The sequence below is a fragment of the Artemia franciscana genome, unplaced genomic scaffold (genome assembly GCF_032884065.1).
Source record: "Artemia franciscana unplaced genomic scaffold, ASM3288406v1 PGA_scaffold_75, whole genome shotgun sequence".
NCBI lineage: Eukaryota > Metazoa > Arthropoda > Branchiopoda > Anostraca > Artemiidae > Artemia > Artemia franciscana.
Window position 1 is genome coordinate 78,276 of NW_027062711.1, and position 21,227 is coordinate 99,502.

Below are 21,227 nucleotides of genomic sequence, written 5' to 3' on the forward strand. Positions count from 1 at the left end.
TAGATGTCTCGGTATTTCCAGGGTTTCTTTGGGGAAAATCGTAGTTTGTTGCAATAAATTGTTGAAATCCCCACTTTCCCAAGATACGGTCTTTTTGGTCCCTTAAGAAGGGCACTAGAACTTCTACTTTACTTTCAAATAAGCCCTATCTCGATCTTGTAAGATCAGTGGTTGGATACCATAACCCTTGGAAAAAAAGTATCCGTATCTTTCTTCTAGGAAAAAGAAAACTCTATACAAGGGTTCTCTGATATCTGATCAAATCTGATCATGTGATTTGCATCAAGATCTCTTGACAATTTGGGGGTTATTTCCTCCGTTTTATTTTAATTCTGACAAATTTCTCAGGCTCTTAACTTTTGATATGTAACATGAAACTCAATAACTTTGATATATTCAAAATATCCATAAAAAGTCAACTATTTTAATTTATAATGTTATCTAACTCGTTGTTATCAAAGAATTTACCGTGATCAAAATTCTTTCGAACGCTATCAAATTCTCCTTTTTTAGTGTTTCCGTTACTGTTGGCCCGAGTAGCTTTTTACTTATAGTTCATTACCACGAAGTGTTAAATTTCGTGATATAATATCTTTGGTATATAAATGAATAAATTATATATTTTCTAGATGGAGGCTTGAGACCTCTGCTGCAGGTGTTTAAGATAAGCTCAACTTGATGGTTTAATTTTCATCAAAATTATTTGCTTTTTCCGTGGCATTTTCTACCTTTTTTGAAATTCAAGTAAATTTTTTCAAGACCGTGGTCTTTAATGAAAAACTTAAAACGTGACGAGTTTTAGATTTTTAGAATCACCTTAAACAATTGGTTCTTTTTATGTATTTTTTGCTATCATTTTGTTTTTGTTAATTGGGCTACTATTAGCACGAGTCGCTCTTCGATGGTCGTTTTAAGCTCGTTTAAGATCTTAAAACTCTCGTTTAAGCTCTTGAAACGCTTGTTATACCTCTTAAAACACTCGGTTTAAGGTCGTTTAAGCTCTTAAAACGCTCGATTTAAGCTCTTAAAACGCTCGTTTAAGCTCTTAGAACGCTCAGTTTAAGCTCATAAAATGCTCGTTTAAGCTCTTAGGACTTTCGTTTTAAGCTCGTCAAACCTCTTAAAATGCTCGTTTTAAGAGCTTTTTAAGCTTTTAAGACACTGCCAGAAAATACCCTGTCTTTTAAGCCCTGAAGTTGAAATTAAAAAAAAAATAATATTCTGCTTCGTTCAAATTTTAAATTACAATTTTCACGCTGCATTGCCTTTAAAGTTATATTAAAATTACTCGAAATATTACAACTAAATGAGCCAATGTATTTCTTCCACCAGTTCAAGATTAGAACTAATAGGAATCATATTATAAAACCCTAAAAATAAGGAAAGGTAACGATAGTAATTTGAGATCGTCTTTCGAGAATATATTTTAGGCCCTCGATTCATTCCTGAATGTTTCATTTGCCTAAATAAACTTTTTTTTTTACTTTGACTTAACGCTCTTGCTCAGCAGGGTCGCCAGCGTAAAGGGAACTGGGTGACAACGCTGTCAGTCTTCTCCAAGTAGCCCTAAATAAACTGCTTTCAAAAATAGTAAAATAAAATTTTCATATTTTCAAATTTTCATACAGAACTTTACCCACTAATACAAGGACCGAATGTGCCAAGGCATTTTTTCCAATATTTCAGGATCCCTCAAAGGAAATGATACATTCTTTAAGATGGGACCAGACTCTTACAACAAGAGCTTGGATCTATTCTTCCATTAGTATCACAAACACTATCAGCAATCACTAGAGGATGACTGTTCAAACACTGTGCCGGTGGTTTAGGAGGGCGTATCAAATGTCAATCAATAAGTGCTTTGACTTATCTTCGTGAAATTGCATCCAAAGGTAAATTCACAAATAAATGATAATCACTCTTATTTGGCCCCTTCAGAGCACTATCATGACTCAAATGGTAAAGAAAGAGATAAAGAAAAATTAAATGAAATAGTTCGATTCAGTTTTGGGGAGTGTCCCCGGGGACCTGTTTAATAGCAGGTGAAAAACAATATATACGTGTAATAAAAATATATTAAAAAACCCAAATAAGGGGAAAGAGGATAGGTTACTTACCGAAAAGAAAAAACAAAATTGAAAAATAGCTCAGTCTTCTTTACTCTTTGGTGAGGAAGAGCCTTTTCCCCTTGTTTTTGAATCTAATAAGTTATTAGATTCACGAATAACAACCGATATATATTACAAACAGTCGGTGCAAGCTTTCTAGAGATAAAACATACCTATGTTGCTTGACACATTTTTTTGCACAACATCCCCAAGACCCTCAATTCCATAATTATGAGTGTCTCTGTTAACATAAGATACCGCAACAAAGCAAACATAATACCAAACATGGGATAGCAAATTAGAAATAAAATACTACAGGTTATTAACAAATGAAGGATATATATATATATATATATATATATATATATATATATATATATATATACTACTATTACTACTACTACTAATAAATCACTGCAGCACCAAGCCACCTGAGGCCAACACAGCTATGCACGCTCCTCCTCCAACCTAATCTATTCAAGGCCTCCCTGTTTACACCCATTCAGTTCAATAGATATCTTTCGTTTAGTTTTGAATTTGTAGACGGATTATTTGAACTGGTAAAGTAGGAGCGTTCAAAATTATATATATATTTCAAACAGTCCGTAGTAACGAACTGTAAGTAGGGAGCAATGCAGCCCAATAGTAACCGAAACTGTAAGAAGCAGAGTCTTGATAACAATAGATACATCAAACAATCGAATTTTGATGATTGTTCAAAATGTATAAAATTCATAAAGTTTAGTTTTACCCATCGAAAATTACGAGGCTGAGAAAATTTGCCTGGTTTTAAGAAAAGGGGGAAATACCCCTAAGAAAATCAAGTGATCTTAAATGAAATTTACATCATGAGATTCAGAATATTAGAAAACCCCACTGTAGAGTTTTCTATTTCCTATATGCTAAAAGGTGGAATTTTGATTTTTTTTTTTTGCCAGAAGCAAGATCACTGATGGGTGTTTATCGTTTTTCCACAGAGGTATCGAATTTGTATCGAAACTGTATTGAATTCGTGATCCTAGAAGATCGGGAAAGGGCTCATTTGATCGAAACTCAAGTTCTAGTGCCCTTTTTAATCGATCAGATATTAGAGGGCAACTAGCCCCCCTCCTACCCCCTTTTTACCTACAATTGTCTGATTAAAATTTGAAAAATAGCCATTTTCTTCAGAATGGTCGAAAGATCTAATTACTATGTCTTTGAGGATGGCATGACCTCCACATCACACGGGGGAAAGACTGCAAGTTATGAACTTTCCCATTCCTAGTAGTGTTGGGCTATTGGGAAGTACGTTTTTTGTATATTTAGTAAGTACGTATTTCTTTATGGGGGGGATTTTCTGGCGAGGGTGCTTACGTGGGAGAATTCTTCCATGGAGAATTTTTCGCAGGGGAAGGGAATTTTCAATGGAAGAAGAGATTTCCTGGTATTTTTTTAAAAACTATCAGAAATTAAATAAGAAAACAAGTTTTTTTCAACTGAAAGTAAGGACTAGTATTAAAACTTAAATCAAACAGAAATAATAACGTAAATAAGGGGGATTGCCCCCTCTTTAGTACCTCGCTCTTTACACTAATTTTTTTTTCTAGAATACATTTTTTTATTATTCTAATTAAACTGCCCTTGTGTTTCAGGAGTCACTCTTAAACAATTGGAGCAAAAAATGAAACTTTAGCGTACAGAGCGAGGTATTACGCAATAATTTCTGTTTGATTTAAGTTCTAATTTCAACCGTTAATTTCAGTTGAAAAGACTTGTTTTTTTTATATAATTAAATTTAGGAATGACCGGGACTTCAGTTGTTAACCAGACGTACTATAAACCATAAACTATTGTTAACCATAAACAATCATGCAAGTAATGGTAGTAGCGGGCACCAGATTAATAAAAAGAAACGTAGGCCAAAAATTAGCAAAAAAAGCTAAAAATACGTAGCACATAACAGGTTAAAAAGAAGAGCCTCTCTTTTAATGACGTTGCTATCTTCGGGGAAAAAAAAAAACAGACTGTTAACCATCGGATCTTAACCGAAGAAAAGGGCAGTCAAATTTAAGTATTTGTTTCTACTTATTTATTTTCACTATCCAAAGTGCCAACACTGATAAGAATTTGGGGCTGCCCTAAAAACCCCAGAATTTTAATATAACCAAAAGAAAAATTTAGATTTAAAAAAATTAGGTTTTCAGGTATGAAAAGACTTAAGATGGGTCCAGATAGGCAAAAATTATTTGAATTTGGTGACCAAGGTACTTGTTCCTAAACAGGCAAATTCTTCCAATTTTAAAAAGGTACTTATATCATTTCAGAACGGAGAAGTTACTGTTGACGAATTCAAAGAAGGAATGAAACAGATATGTGCCAACAAAACCATCATTCAACTTCCAAAGGAGTTCCGAGATTTTATTGCTGCTAGCTTTGCCCAAATTGACATCAACGGTAAGGCTAATGATTCCTAGCCCTTAAATAATTTATAAATATTACCGAACTAAGTCAATAAAGACTAGTGCCCTATATATGAGAAAAGGTCCTGATTCTCTCTAGACCACCGATGGGTTATTTAGGAGCTTTGGACAGAAATTGGAGCTAATTGATAGCCACTTCTGACACGTGCTTAAGGAAAAATGTGATTGACAAGCGGAAGATCCCCCTTTTCCTAAATTATTTTTCCCTTCCCTCCAAGATATTTCGGAAAATACCTTCTATGCTATTTTTACTGAAAAAAAAACCTTTCAGAGCATTGTCGTTAAAAGAATTGATAATTGTCAAAATTTGCCTCCCCCTTAGAATATGAAAAATATATTTCCCCCACCCTACATTTTTATGAGTTAAAACTCGAAAAACTTAAATTAATTTCCAATCAATTTTACAATAAAACATTATTTTAAAATTCATTTAAAATTGAAGCCAAACAAGGGATTTTTGTTTTGAAAATTCACGGTTCGGTGTCCATACTTTGTCGAAGGTACTATCTGAGCAATGATATTATATTTCATGTCAAAAGTTCAACAATGGAAATAAAGCACACTTTTTAGCAAAAAAAATAGGTTAAACATATCTAATATATATATATATATATATATATATATATTATATATATATATATATATATATGTAGTCATAAATGTCTAGCACCCTCCTCCTCCCAGTTAATTTTACGATTCTCTGATATTACGAAATATTCCTATGGTTTTCACATTATACCAGACAGGGAATAAATAAGTAATTACCAAATATGAATAATTTTTTTACATAGGCCACACGAGCTTAGACATTTTCTATTGCCTCTAGCACAAGGAAGGGGAATTCTTAAAGCCTTTATCCGCCCAAAAACTAAATTTTTGTGACTGCCCTATATTTCTTATACATTTTTATGCTCGTATATTTATCAAATAGTTTAGTGGTCATTTTTTTAATCTAGCACCTTCAATATGCAGCCCTTCCCAAAGAGATACCTCCTTTACATGCTATCCAAAGAACTTTCTAATTTAATTTTATGTGCTCTGCGTTAAAATGAAACCACGCAAGGTTTGCTAAGCGATACACTTAAGTTTTACAAATTCGTTTTCAATTGAATTCTTGACCGAAAAGGTACTCCCGTGAGAAGTTTCAAGAATATTTTTTTGAAACATTAAATATTTTTGAAACAAAAATACTTAACTGAAAACACTTTTTAAATTTTCAGGTGACGGCTTAATTGGGATTGAAGAATTCCGTGTAGACTGTGTCAATCGCTTGGCCTTTAAGGATAGTAATGCCATCGACGCTTCGTTTGAAGCCCTCCTTTCGGTATGTATTCAAATTCATTCTTTTCAAACCCAGAGAAACCCCTCAGGAAAGGGGGGTAAATAATTACTGCCCCTTAACAAAAAATGATAAACTGTGCCCTTCAGAAGACAACTAAAAACCGTCCAATGTTACATCCAGTACCTGAAAGCGAGAGAGGAGAGAGAGAGAGAGAGAGAGAGGAGAGAGAGAGAGAGGAGAGAGAGAGAGAGAGAGAGAGAGAGAGAGAGAGAGAGAGAGAGAGAGAGAGAGAGAGAGAAGAGAGAGGAGAAGAGAGAGAGAGAGAGAGAGAGAGAGAGAGAGAGAGAGAGAGAGAGAGAGAGAGAGAGAGAGAGAGAGAGAGAGAGAGAGAATTAATCTATTATTAGAGTACAAGACAGGGAAAAAGTTATAAAAAATGACTTGCGTTTAAACTCCAGGGGGGGGGGGTGAGTGCTAAAATAATAAATCCTTCATAGAACAATCATAAGAAAAAAACAAAACAAATAAAAAAAGAAAAGTTAAAGTGAACAAACAGATTCAAGGCTACTCACTAAAATTCTCCTAAGCTATATTCACAATTGGATACGAAAAAACAATCAGGACATGTAATTTTACTTAAAATCATCTAAACAATTCCAATAATACAATTCAAGATCATATACATAAATTTTACAGTAAAAATGAAAAAAAAACATTTCTTGGTACAATTTTAATTTTTTAATTTTAATTTTTAATTTAATTTAATCCTAACTTAAGCACTATCATGTTAAATTGGGCATGAGTAGAAAACCCTTCCCTTCATTTAATTAATTAAAAAAATAAGTGTTTTTAACAGCAAGTAAGGAGCGACATTAAAACTTAAAACGAACATAAATTATTCCGTATTTAAAAGGGGTTGTCCCCTCCTCGACGCATCGCTCTTTACGCTAAAGTTTGACTCTTTCTCCCAACTCTTCTTTTTTAAAACAGTAAAAAACTTTAGCGTAAAGAGCCAGGCGTTGCGGAGGGGAAAACCCCTTTCATATACGGAATAATTTCTGTTCGTTTTAAGTTTTAATGTCGCTCCTTACTTGCAGTTAAAAAAAACTTCTTTTTTATATTTAATATCTGAATGTTTTTGAAGTAATGCATGTTTTGATATTGCCTCACCGCACATGAATAATTAAAAAAAAATCTGCATATTAATTTTTTTTGCTAAATAGCTTTCTCATAGTTTTGATTAGACGATTTTGATACAAAATGGGGTGGAGGAGGAGGTCTAGTTGGCTTCCAATTTTAGTTACTTAAAAGTGCATCTAGATTTTTTTACGAACGTTTTTGTTAGTAATAAACATACGTACCTTACGAATTAACTTACGTAACGAACTTCTATATTTGTGTATTTTTATTACGTATATGAGTGGTTTCGCCCCCTCGTCAATACCTCGCTCTTTACACTAAAGCTTGAATTTGGTCCCAAATCCTTAAGAATGACCCTTGGATCACAAAGGCCGTGGAATAAATATTTGAAATTACTAAAAATGCTTTAGCGTAAAGAGCAAGGTATTGTGGGGAAGACAAATCCCCTTATTATATTTTATGTTCGTTTTAAGTTTTAATGCTGCTCATTACTTCTAGCTGAAAAAAATAATTTATTTTCTCATTGTTTTTTTTTTCAAATAATGCTAGAAGATCCTGCGCCCCCTTCATGGAAATTTTCTTCCCTAATGATAAATTCCTCCATGGAAAGATCCTCATACGTAATCCCTTCCTCCAACCCAGCCCCAACCCAAAGCGAAAAAATCCCCCTGAAAACGTGTGTACACTTCATAATAACCATTACTATATGTAAACAATGGTCAAAACTTTTAACTTGCAGCCCCTCCCCCGGGACTCTGGGGGATTAAGTCGTCCCCAAAGAAATAGTTATTAATTTTTCGACTACACCGAACAGAATGGCTAACTCAAAATTTTGATCCGGTGACTTTGGGAAAAAATTAGCATGGGAGGGGAACAAGGTGCCCTCCAATTATTTTGGTCACTTAAAAAGGCACTAGAACTTTTAATTTCCATTAGAATGAGTCCTCTCGCGAAATTCTAGGATCACTGGGTCGAGACGATCACCCCTGGAAAAAAAAAAAAAACAAAAAACAAACAAACAAACAAATAAACACGCATCAGTTACCTATCGTCTGGAAAAAAAAATTCCACAATTTTATGGATAGGAGCTTGAAAATTCTACGGTAGGGTTCTCTGATACGCTGAATGTGATTGTGTGATTTTCGTTAAGATTCTATTACTTTTAGTGGGTGTTTCCCCCTATTTTCTAAAATAAGGCAAATTTTCCCAGGCTCATAACTTTTGGTGGGTAAGACTAAATATGATGAAACTTATATATTTAAAATCAACATTAAAATGGGATTCTTTTTATGTAACCATTGGTATCAAAATTCCGATTTTTAGAGTTTCGGTTACTATTGAGGCGGGTCGCTCCTTACTACAGTTCGTTACTACGAACTGTTTGACATATCTGTAGTGGCTATTAATTCTAGTCGTTAGGTCAAGGTAAGACTAATGTACAAAAAATCTGTTTTGGGTTGTAGCTTTTTTAAAATTTGACCCAAAAAAGGCTAAAAAAAAGGATTGTTTTATCAAATCTGATATGATTTGAAAGTGTTTGGGCTAAGAAGACCATAATGCAGAAGGAAAAACAGAAAAAATAGATCTCTCAAAACACGGCCCGGGAAAGGGCGAAAAAAAAAGGATCTTTCTGACCGGCTCAAAACTAAAAACGTATGTTAAGTCACTTAATTGCTCTTTTCCAAAATGGTTCAAAATAGTCGAGGGGCCTGAAATTAAAAAAAAAGAACGAAAGTAATAAAGGGTTTTCCCAAAATGGATAAAAAAGTTTTTTCTCCGAATGATTTGAAGGGTCATGAGCCAAGGTGACTTGCTCGGGGCATTGGCCCCTGTAAACGCGAAGAAGAAAATATTTTTCGGTTCTATTTAAAATTATATCTGACAGTCCTTGGGGGCCAAAATTCACACAATACAATTAAAAAAAAAACATTGGTTTGCCCGAAAATATAACCTATAAATTTTCTCTCTGAACAAGGATTTAGAAAACCAGAGATAAATGTTTCCCGGTCGACTTTCAAGTTACTTGTAAAAAGGGAAGAGGAAACATTAATTGAAACGACATCAGCCGACATACGTGTTATACACCGTGTGGGTCAAACGTGACTTGTTCTTAAATATAATTTAGTTTAGATTTGCTTATATTAAAGATATTTTTTCTGTTGGTACAAATATAGCTCTAAGCAACAAGTCCCTTGGCCAAGGGGGCAGTAATATGAAAAAAGTATGTTAGGCCAATTGGTGCCCAAAAGAGGAAAATAACTATTGTTTTTTTCCCAAAAATAAATTATTGGCTTCAAAATTACACATAGATAGAGTAAAAAGAATCTGGTTAAAAATACAGACGCTTTATTTTATATGTCTCTCCTTAAAGAGAATCTTCCGACAAACTATTTCGCGTTAGATGCCACTCGCTGTTGAAACATCCTTTAGGTTAGCCTTGCTTAAATAAAAGCTGTAAATTTTTCAAACGGTGCAAACGGAACTCTAGTTTATCAATTAGACTAATTTAATAATTGGTTTTGAATTTACTAAATAGTCTAAATTTACTAATTAGCATGAAATAACACAGAGCTGAATCGATTCCCAATTCCACTCCTAAGTCTCACCTCAAACAGAAAAAAAAAACCAAGAAGAACAACAGGGAATTTCTCAAGACAGTGGGAAACAAATTAGAATGAATATTTCGGCCCTATGTCCAAGGGCCATCCTCAGCAATACAAAAATATATAAGAAGAAAAACTTACAACAGGATAAAATCAATATAACTAAAATAAAAAAAAATTCAAACCAGTCCAAGCATCCTTACCTCAGCGAAGCTCAACCAGGAATATTCATTTTCCACCGTCTATATAATTAGAATGTTCAATCTAATTTGTTTCCTACTGTCTTGAGATATTCCCTATTGTTCTTCTTGATTTTGGTATTTGTTATGAAAAGCCAGTGTGGTCTTCGTCGCTATTTAAGTCTCACCTACTCAAAAGGAGCAAGACGGTAAACACTTGAGATACCCTTTTATTCAAGAAAGAAAACATAATTTGTAAGGACGACAATTTGAAACTAATTTTGGTTGATGACTCCTCACTCCCGGAAAGACATCTAGAATAAGGACAGTTTTTAGAAGGCTTGCAACTTAAAGAGCATGCAGACGAATCGGGTAGACCTTAATGACAACGAAGCATTTTGAAGTTTGTTTGTATTAATACGAGATGCTAGATTACACTTTCTGTTAAACAAAACACACCTACGAATTTTGCTGTGTAAGATCTGCCAGAAACCGGTTTGCCTCTCTGGGAACGGTTATAATTTTCTTATTTTAAGTGACAAAAACTACGATGTATGTACAATTTTTATCACATGTTCAATATATAGAGGGGGTTAGGGGCTAGGTGGTTTAATATAATGAGTTCTGCGTGACCCGTTTTCCATAATTCCTTTGTCTTAGTTTCTATGGTTTTGTCTCTACAGTAATATATTATCATCATGTTTTGATATATTTCAAAATAAGCAAATCATAACCGATCCTAGAGAGGCAAACCGGTTTCTGTCAGATCTTACAGAGCGTAGTTCTTGAGTGTGTTTCGTTTAAAAGACAAGTACCTACTAGATATTGGATCCATTAATTTTGATCTCATAGTATATTTGCCTCAATAAAGACGAAAAGTCTTGAAAACAATTTGTTAAATCTAAAGCTTAACACCAAAAATATTTTTAATCTCTGATCGTCTTACAAAATACCGACCACGCATAATAAGCAAGACCAGCTTAAGAAAAGAAAATATTTTGAAAAAAATGGGTAGTATCCTCTCAATACATACCAAAATTAGCTAAAATAGCTTTTCTCCGATTGCTATGAAACTTTCAGGATAAGTAGAATAGGCCAAGAAAATCAAATTAAAATAGAAAAAATCTGGTATGTAACGACTCTGAGCGTGAAAATTCAATATGTTGTTGTTCCCTAAAGGATTTTTGGTCTGGTACACGAGGTCAGAGGAACCTACACAAAAAAAAAGAAGAAAAACCACTTATACTTTTTTGTTCAGTTGGACACTGGAGCATTTTAGAAAGCTGTTAAAGGGCTCATTTGAGAGCTGATACTTATATCTACATAATTTTTACACATTCGTCATGATAGTATTAAATTCTATTTTTCATCAAAAAAATTCATTTTATGGGTTATTACTGACTGACATTGTACTAAATGCTGTCACGACATCATGCTAAATATCTGTGTATATTTAGTGGACTTTCCAAGTTTTATGTAAGTCCTATTTGTCTGTTCTTCAAACTAAGGTATTAAAAGGGTATATGCTAACAAGGCAATAACTGCATTGACTAAGATCTATTTCTACGCCTCATTGAGTTTTTCTCTCCTAGATAACCCAAAAATAATAAATAAAAATTTGAAGAACACACGGCAATCTCCCTATCTCTCACAATGAATGAAAGTGATTACAGTGTTGTCAAATAAATATTTTACTGTATGAATTGACTTGGAGAAAGAAAAAGAAAGAACTGAGTTAACGAATTACTCTTTTCTATTACCCTAAAAACATAATAAAAAAGAGTCATAAAAACAATAAAGAAAAAAATAGTGATAAAAATTCATAGTGAATTATGATGTCATAATCTTATAACAATAATAATGTATTAATTAACATAACTCTAAAGGTTTCACGACCATTTTTTAGATTTACCTATTGGCTGAACTCGCAGGATGAATATTCTTATAGAAAGCTAAAGTCACATGTTACCATAACCTTATAACTATAACAATGCAATAATTAACATAACTCTAAAGCTTTAACGACCATTTTTTAGATTTACCTATTGGCTGTACTCGCAAGAGGAATATTTTATAGAAACCTAAGGTCACATGTTTCAATTAAATGCCTGTGAATTTGCATATACTTTCTTGCTTAATTCCTGCATCAAAATATTAAAGATTATACTTATAATATTAACTAAGCTCTTTCTGTTTTGGGTATGCCGATATATTTTTGTCAATATTTATCTGTTCCTTCGATCAATGTACAGTGGAAATGACAAAAGACTTGGCCTTAACATGACAGGTAATGACTGAAATCCTTACATGTCATGTGAATTTGAGCCGGAGACAGAACTCTAAAAACAAAAGCTAAAAAGGGCCGCGATATTATTTTTTTCAACACGCTGTTTTGAAACAGTCTTAAAAATATGTTGCCTTTTTTCTATTCTTATATAATTAGTTACACCATTTTTATAACAAATTCAAACGACTAAAGAAAATTTTTGTGCCAACGAAGAAATGAAAACAAACAAGGAAATAAAACGAGTATATTTTCAAGAGAGTTAATTGGAAAAATACAGTCTCATGAATCTTTCGATTTTCACTCCCAACAAGTGTCCACAGCAGAGAAAATCATGGCACTGGAAGAATTGAAACACCTTATAAACAAGGCCATATCCAAGGAGGGCTCAGGGGGTATGAGCTCCCCCGGAATGTTTGTCCGACTCGTAAAAGCGCAATAAAAATGCATGTAAATAAGTCTTTCATGTGCTGAATGTTTTGTACCCCCCCCTCTAAATCAAATAACCCAATCCCCCCAAACAATAATATATATATATATATATATATATATATATATATATATATATATATATATATATATATATATATATATATATATATATATATATATATATATATATATATATATATATATATATATATATATATATATATATATATATATATATATATATATAAGAGAAATCACCAATGCAACAGCACAAACACATTAATATATATATATATATATATATATATATATATATATATATATATATATATATATATATATATATATATATATATATATATATATAAGAGAAATCACCAATACAACAGCACAAACACATTAAAAATATATATATATATATATATATATATATATATATATATATATATATATATATATATATATATATATATATATATATATATCTCACCGGGATTTTCTCAAGCTCAAGGGGTTATTATCCCTGAGCTTTGGATCTTCGGAAAGTGTATATATTACATTACTCTTAGAGCATGCGAAAGAAATCGTAAGTGTATACTATTGTTCCCTAATGTCTTTGGATTTTTTTGAAGCTTATGATTTTAACATTTGGGCCCGGTTTATTGTTTAGTTGTGATTGGCAACTCTGTTTTGAGAACAGTGCTCCCTTTTTATTTTCTTCTGTGCAATCGATTTAGGCTAACATTTAGAAAGTGATACTTTAAATGACACTTAAGCCTTAAGGACTGTTTGAGGGTTGGTAACCCTACTCTTTTTTTATAATTACAGTTTGTTCTTTAGAATTTATTGTAAAACTAAAACAATTTCTTCAGAAACTGGCAATCACGTGGGAGGGAAGGGGCTAATTCAAATATATTCAGGTTGCAAAATTAGGTGGCCTTCAGTGATCTTTAAAACGTTTCAAAGGAATTAAACATTTTACTTCGTTTTCAATTTTCACTTAACAAAGCCAAAGTCAGACTTGCGCTAAATTAACCACTACTACTACTTTTACTAAAACACTGCAGACCCAAGCTGCCTGAGGTGAACACAATACGCTTTTCCTATCCCCCTGTCTATTTAAAATTTTAATCTTTATCCATCCCCTCCTCTCAAGTTCTAATTCATAAAACCCATTTTTTCAGTCATTAAATAATTTACCAGTTTTATGATTTCCAGGATAAACCCAGAGTTTGTGTTTTAATTGAGGATTAACTAATTTTATTTTCTTTTATTTAAGGAGGAGGACAGAAAGAAGGGTGGCATTGACTTGAAAACCTATCAGGAATTGTATGCCGCCTTCATTGGATCCCAGGATGCTACAAACCGAGCTGTCCACCTCTTCGGGCCTCTCCCCGAACTCAGTTAAAGAAACCCAATCAGCTTTTAAGACCCAAGCAATCGGTATGCGAGGCCATAAAGAGGCACTCTCAACCAACTTTCCTCTACCTAAATAAATCTTTTTTCTATTGGTGGCCAATGATGTGTATGAATGCGTTGAAGAGTTTACCCGGGAATTCTCTCTTTTTGTAAATAATAATAAAACCATCCTTTAATTTGTTTACTGATTTTCTTGTCTCAAATGTACATAAATATAGCTTAAATAGTTCCTAGTGACAGTAGCTCAAGTAGTTCTTATAAAGTGACAAATAGTGACATTATATTAGAAGGACACAGTATTCCTTAACTAATTTTAGACTATGAAGACTATAATTTTAGACTATAATTGAAGACTATGCCAGTCTTCTAGCACCAAGGACTATGAAAATAAATAAAATTGTTTGGGATCGGTTAGGAGGACATCCTAAATGAAAAAGACCATTATGCGCAATTACATTATATTAGACATTATATTAGAAGGACACAGTATTCCTTAACTAATTTTAAATTTCAAAATTTTCTAGTTTAACCTAAGCTAACCTTAACCTATGCCAGTCTTCTAGCACCAAGGACTATGAAAATAAATAAAATTGTTTGGGATCGGTTAGGAGGACATCCTAAATGAAAAAGACCATTATGCGCAATTATAAAGTTTTTCGTAGTGCTGGGTGCAAAATTCAATAAAAGAAATGTAAAAGAAAAATCCTTCGACAAAAAGCTAAAACTGTATGGCACGAATTAGCTTAAGATGATATTAGTTTTCTTTGAAGGCGTAGTTGTCTGGTAATCAACAGATTGTTAAGGTTAGAACTTTTAAGGACGAAAAGTATCATCAAATTTAATTAATTATTTTAGATTATTCATTTTCAATGTTCAAAATGGCAACATTGATGGAATAATGGTACTGCCCTAAAAATTCAATATATTTGAAACAGCCAAAATAAAAAAAAAACTTAAAAAAATCACTCTTTTTACATAGGAACAAGCCTAATATCGTTTTGAAGGGCAAATAAACACTGACAAAATATAATATTACCCTAAAAACTTCCATAATTTTGAGACACTCTTCCTTCTTTTTTTCTTTTCTTTTTATATATATATATATATATATATATATATATATATATATATATATATATATATATATATATATATATATATATATATATATATATATATATATATATATATATTTATATCCGAGTTGCAGCGGTAGCTAGAAACCTTGTAAGAGACGATCACGTCCCATACTAAGAAATGCAAAACCTCGTAACTCCTAAAAATAGAGTCAGATCAAAACAGGAATTGCCTTGTCCGAAAACCTTATGCAGGACACTTACAACTCCTTAGCTTGAATAACGAGGAAAATCCATTGGCTTGAAAAACACAGTAAGTGGCTGGAACTACGATATTCTGCATCGCCAGTATCTTTTTTTCCGATAGTTCTCCAGAGCTAGTAGGGCACTAAAACATCGTAGAGAACTGTTTAATAGTGAATTTGAAAGGGGATTTTTACAATAAAGAACGAACTGTAGCCAATAGTAAGTGAAATATTAAAGTAGATTATAAAATGCATGATGATGTGACATGCTTATCTTTTGACGAGATAATATAACACACACATCTATTGAACAGTTGCTTCTCTGGAATCAGTGATGCAGCAGTAGCTAATACCCTAATAAGTTGTATTAAAGAACGAACTGTAGCCCATAGTAATTGAAATATTAAAAGGAATCATTATATAGATGATGATTCAACACAGGTGAGAGCCTGTTCATTCGCTGTCACCAAGTACTGAGTCAGCAATTGATATTTTCCGTATTTTTGTGCGGTATGTATTTGTCGGAAAAGTATTTTCCGACTTTTTGTGCAGTTGTGTTGTTGGTATTTTTATGAGAATTGTAAAAAAAAATATTTTTCAATCTCTAAAGATCGTCAAAGTCGATATGAAGAAGAATATAGGTGGACGCATAGTTAAGTCTTTAAGCATCTTTAATCTATGAAGTATAAGCATAGTTAAGTCTTTGGGACAGAGGATATCACAAGACAGACTAGTCGTTGCGTCTGATGCTTCAGGAGATACACTTGAGCTATATGCGCCCTGTAATTAGCTGGGGCATTATTAATTCCTCTTACGAAGCTTTAAAAAAATGGTTGTATCCTTTAAAAAAAATCTGACTAAATCAATGGAATTACCCGATGACAGAAAAAAAAACAATTAAAGTTTTTGTGAGGACCTAATAATTGGGCATTTTTCAAATGACATAAAAAGACAATGATACTTGTTGGGACTGAATAAAAAACGATGACAGTTTATCTAACGACAGAAAAAGGATAACCCTTGGTCAAGACGGTATAAAAAATTGAAAATTTTCCGAGGAAAGAAATACCAATGACTGTTAGCCACTAATTTAGGAAAACAGTCTTCCTTTTCTCCTTCTGTCTCTTTTTTTTTTTTTTTTGTGTGTGTGTTTGTGCTGTAGCATTGGTGATTTCTCTTTTCATGATATATATACATATATATATATATATATATATATATATATATATATATATATATATATATATATATATATATATATATATATATATATTCAACAACCCAGTTTTTTTCTACTACCAAATCTATGTTTAATCAATGAGCATTTTGAAATACTTATGGCCCTTCTCCGAGGGGCTGTAGTGGTCACATTTTCTTCGAAAGTAAAAGCATAAGAACTTTTAAATATTTTGAACAAAAATGCCGTCTCAAAGTGATGTCTATAAAAATCTTAATATAGAAAGAAAATACTAGGAATAAAAGGTGACGTCATTTGCCTAATTAGAAAGTTTCATTAAAAATCTAGATAGTTTACTGAATTTTTTAAACGGAGATAAACAGAAATTATGACAGCACTTAATAGCGAATTACCAGCTAAATATCACCGGGGTTTTAATTAACTAGAAGCTTCGTTACCAAGCTGGATTTTTTTCCATAGTACTTATTGTGGAGCAAAATTATGAATTTAGGGATTACAAATTTGGAAGAATTTGCTCTACAACAATTTGCAAATAGAGATCAGGTAATTAGAAACTGTTGTCAAAGAAGTAAGAAACAATGCTAATTAAATTTACCTTAGTTGTCTTTTCAAAGCAAACATTTTAACATAAAATCCATATGTAAACAAATATTTAGAAGAATTTAGTTACTAAATTAGATATTTACCGAGACGGAATAAAAAAAAAAAAAGTATGAAAATTTTCATTGTCTTTTCTTTACTAAAAACTGTTTCTCATATTGAGATGAAATTCTTAATCCAAAACCACATTAAACAGTTCGTGGTAATTAATTCTCAACAGTAATTAGGACTAACCGAAACACTAAAAAAAAGGGATTTTGGTAATAGTTAATATATCAAAGAATTTGATTCTTTATGCTGATCCTAGCTCATTAGGGCTAGTAGTAACCAAAACACTAAAAAAAAGAATTTTGCTAATAATTAAAATATCAAAGGAATCGGCTCTTTATGCTGATTCCAAATGTATTAAATCCGTTAGGTCTAAAATTATCCATCGAAAGCTAAGAACCTGAAAAAATTTCCCTTATTTTTTAAAACGGGGGAAGCACCCCAAGACGTCAAGTCCTCTTGATGAAAATAACACCATCAAATACAACCTATCAAAAAGCCCAATTCCAGAGGTTTCAAGCTTCTATCTACAAAAATATGAAGTTTTGTTGTGTTTTTTCCAGAAGAAAGATCGTGTTATTTTCTTTGTTCTTTTCCCCCAAGTGCAATCGTATCTAGCCAATGGTCCTAGAAAATCAGAAGAGGGCTCATTTCAGCGGAGGTTAAAAGCTCTAGTACCATTTTTAAGTAGCGAAAAAGATAGTACCACAGTAAAGTACGGTTTTCTACATCAACCTATAATTCACCCCTAAGAGAACCTGGAAACTGATATCTAATATCTCTTGATTTCTGGGAATGTTTTTGGTCTTACACCTTTATTACGTGTTTGTGGGGTGTTAGCGCCCTTTCCTTTATGACCATATTTTTCTCTGCAGAATAAGGGATTACACTCACATACTTAAGGATACAGGGGTGGAATAAAGGGAACAGGGTATCTTCGACCTCGCCATGAATTTTTTTTTTTTGGGGGGGGGGGCTGACAAGTGCAACTAAGAGCCTTGTCTTCAGCAACTTTATAGGGTAAAATTTTTCATTTCCAATTTATTCACAAAATTTAATGTCTTCTTGATTTACAAGGAACATCGTCCCCTTATGGTTTTCATGGCAAACACCCCCATAAAATAGGTTTGTTCGAAGAATTCACTCTTACCATGGACATGATGAACCAATAAATAACATTTGATATTCTAACCCCCACCCTCATAATATATATTTAAGGGGCACTCAGGGATATCATTCCCGTAGCATTGCTTTACAAACATTAAACTCGAATGTTGGAAATGAGAGTCGAAGGAGGGAGTAGGAGCGTTCAAATTTAGTAGAGGCTTGGGTCAAACAGCTCGTAGTAACGAACTGTATTTATACTCCTGAACACTGCTTACACTGCTAAGGCATACACTCACCATTTTAACTGTTTACCCATCCACTACGGCTACTGCTGAACAATTTTTCAGCGCCCTTTGAAGAGTAAAGACCTGGCTGAGAAGTACAAGGGGAGAGGACAGATAGATCTCAGACCAGAAAAGTTAAAGATACGGCTACAGCATTCCCGGCAAGCGACGTGACCCCCTTGCTGCGGGTGTTGAGAAGTAATCAAGCCAATCTTGCTGAGGCGGTCCCAACAGGCTATGCGGCTTCGAATATAACAGCGAAGTAAAAAAATCAACAAGTCATATCTTTAAGAAAATCAACAATAGTCATTAGACAAGCAAATTCAGGAAGCAACGTATTTCTTTGTTTATGAGATGGAGAAGCGTAGGATTGATACATTATGCGTTTCTGAGTATAGCACCTCAAACACTAATGATAGCGCCCCAAACACAGCAACAGTTCCACTTTTTCTATTCTGGAGTAGACGATAACTCGCGACTCCACGGCGTTGGTTTTACTATGAAGCGAAGAAACAGAAACACACTTCTTGAGTGGGAATGTGTTTCTCCCTGACTGAACAAGATTAGGGTTAAAGAAAGCCCTGCAAATTCGTCAATTCTCTCTGCATACACCCCTTCTTGTGATGCCACTGTTGCCGCTAAAGATGGATCCTATGCGGAATTTCAAGTGTCTTCTTCAGTTGCTCCACCAGATGACCTGATTGCCGATGGAAACTTCCCAGCCCAAGTCCTTAGAAAGTTCGGACTGGGGCATAGATGTGAAATTTGGCAAAGACTGGTAAAATATGCCTCGATGGATCAAGTTTGTGTTACCAAAACCCTATTTAAGTACAAGCCCAGCCATCTATTGACGTGGCACTCCAATGGTGGTGTTACTAAGGCCCAAATTGACTTCATTCTCGTCCATCAACGCTGAAGAAGTTCAGTATTGGAATTGAGCTCGTATAACAGCATGGACACAGGCTCACAGTCGGGGTCCAGTCACGAGCCATCTGTGTCTCCAGCAATCTGCGGCTAAACAGCATCTGCAATCCAGCTGCGTCTTACATCTCAGAGAAAGAATAAGCAAAAAGCCCAAATCTATAATGGTAAGCTGTAAGATAAAGAAGTTAGGCAAACTCTAAACACAAAGCAAACGAACCGCTTGAATGACCTAAGCCTGAATGAAGAGGGGAACCGCGACCCTGAGCAAAGATAAGAGACGTTCGAAACACTAATGAGAGAGACCACCGGTAAGATAGACCACCGGTACCTTTTCTGCAATAAAATGTTACAACCAAAATGACCACGACTTGCCTTTCCCTGGATTTGATCCTGAACACACCTATGAATACTCATGAATGCTCGTCCAACAAGCAAGACATGAGATAAATGAAATCTAAAAAATATATTTTTATTATTTTTAATTGCTACTACTACTATTAACAGTTCAATGCAGCACCAAGCCACCTGATCCTCAGTATCTCCCTTCCATAGCCAAATCCATACCCCTTCCTTCTTTTTTCCAAAATAAGCCCACCCTTCCTCCAAACCATCCTGTCACCTGCTTTCCAGAATTTTTCTACCCTTCCATCCATCCTTCCCCGCCCCCTTGTAAACCCACTCACCAATTATCGGGGCTTCTTCGTACCATATCCCTGCAAAAACAACCTCTTCTCTCTTTACTTCTTCTTTTCACTCGAAACTCAACCTCTACCTGGTTACTGCTGTCTAGATTTTCTGCTAGTGCCTGCTCAATTAAATCTCCTTGCATATGAAAAAAATGGGCATGATCCCCCAGCCCCTTGTTCTGACTAGACGAGCTTAGCCCCAGACACAAATCCCAATAAAACCCCGACATAATCTGCTATATAGAAAAAGTAAAGTGTAAAAACGGCATCTTCACAAGTCGTTTTCAATTCCCCACACTTTTGTTGAGCAACGCTGAGAGCCTCAACTTTGAAAAACTTAATGAATTGGATATCCTTTCTAAAATATATAGAACAGATGTAACCGCTACTGCTGAAGTACAAGTTCAAAATTTGAAAATTTAAAAAATAAAAAATAAAATTCAGTTTATTAAACTCTGACCAGAAAACCCCCCTCTGGTAAGAAAGGTGGTGGAATTCTGTCCTTTGTCCGTAATGAATTATACCAAAGTAATATTTCAATTCCGTATCTTGTTCTCTTTGATAAGATTATGTGAGTGTGCGTTCGACCTAAAGTCTTCCCGCGTGCTTTAAATTTAATTGTCATTTGTATATTTTTATTGCTCTCCTAATCAGAGATCCGCTGACAAAATAATTTTTATGGGAAAACTATATGCAAGTGCTGACTTTGTACTATCGAAATAACCAAATGTAGGAATTTCCCGGATGGGTGACGCGAATGATTTAAAACTTGAACCTACCTGTAATTCTTTTAATTTAAAACAAATTGTAAGGGCAGCAACTACCAAAGGCAATACGACCCTTGATTGAATTTGCACCAATCTTTCGACTTTTACAAAGCCGTCTCCACTCTGCCCCTTCTATGGGGTAGTTATCATTTCAGCCTTCTCATATCTCCGCTGGCTAAAGTTAAACAGTCATTTTCTACTACTGAAACTGTTTGTAGACCCCTTATTGACTCGGGACTCCACAATTTTGGCTCTCTGATTACTACTGAAAATTGGTCCACTGTGTCAGACAATTGACGTTGACAGCAAGGCTTTGTCCTTCCGAAATTTATTGAAGATTAATTATGAATCCCATTTTCCTGAGAAAAATCTTAAAGTGTTCT

General features: G+C 33.8%; 1 protein-coding gene across 2 annotated transcripts in view; it reads left to right on the top strand.

Moving 5' to 3' along the window:
* Positions 1 to 14,089, top strand: part of LOC136042210 (sarcoplasmic calcium-binding protein 1-like) — a 28,141-nt gene extending 14,052 nt beyond the window's left edge. For both annotated transcript variants that reach the window (XM_065727145.1, XM_065727144.1), the window contains exons 4-6: positions 4,415 to 4,544; positions 5,791 to 5,894; positions 13,770 to 14,089. In XM_065727145.1, coding sequence (XP_065583217.1) covers positions 4,415 to 4,544; positions 5,791 to 5,894; positions 13,770 to 13,898 — 363 coding nt within the window. In that variant the 3' untranslated portion in view covers positions 13,899 to 14,089. The remainder of the gene's footprint in view (positions 1 to 4,414; positions 4,545 to 5,790; positions 5,895 to 13,769) is intronic.
* Positions 14,090 to 21,227: the final 7,138 nt, after the last annotated feature.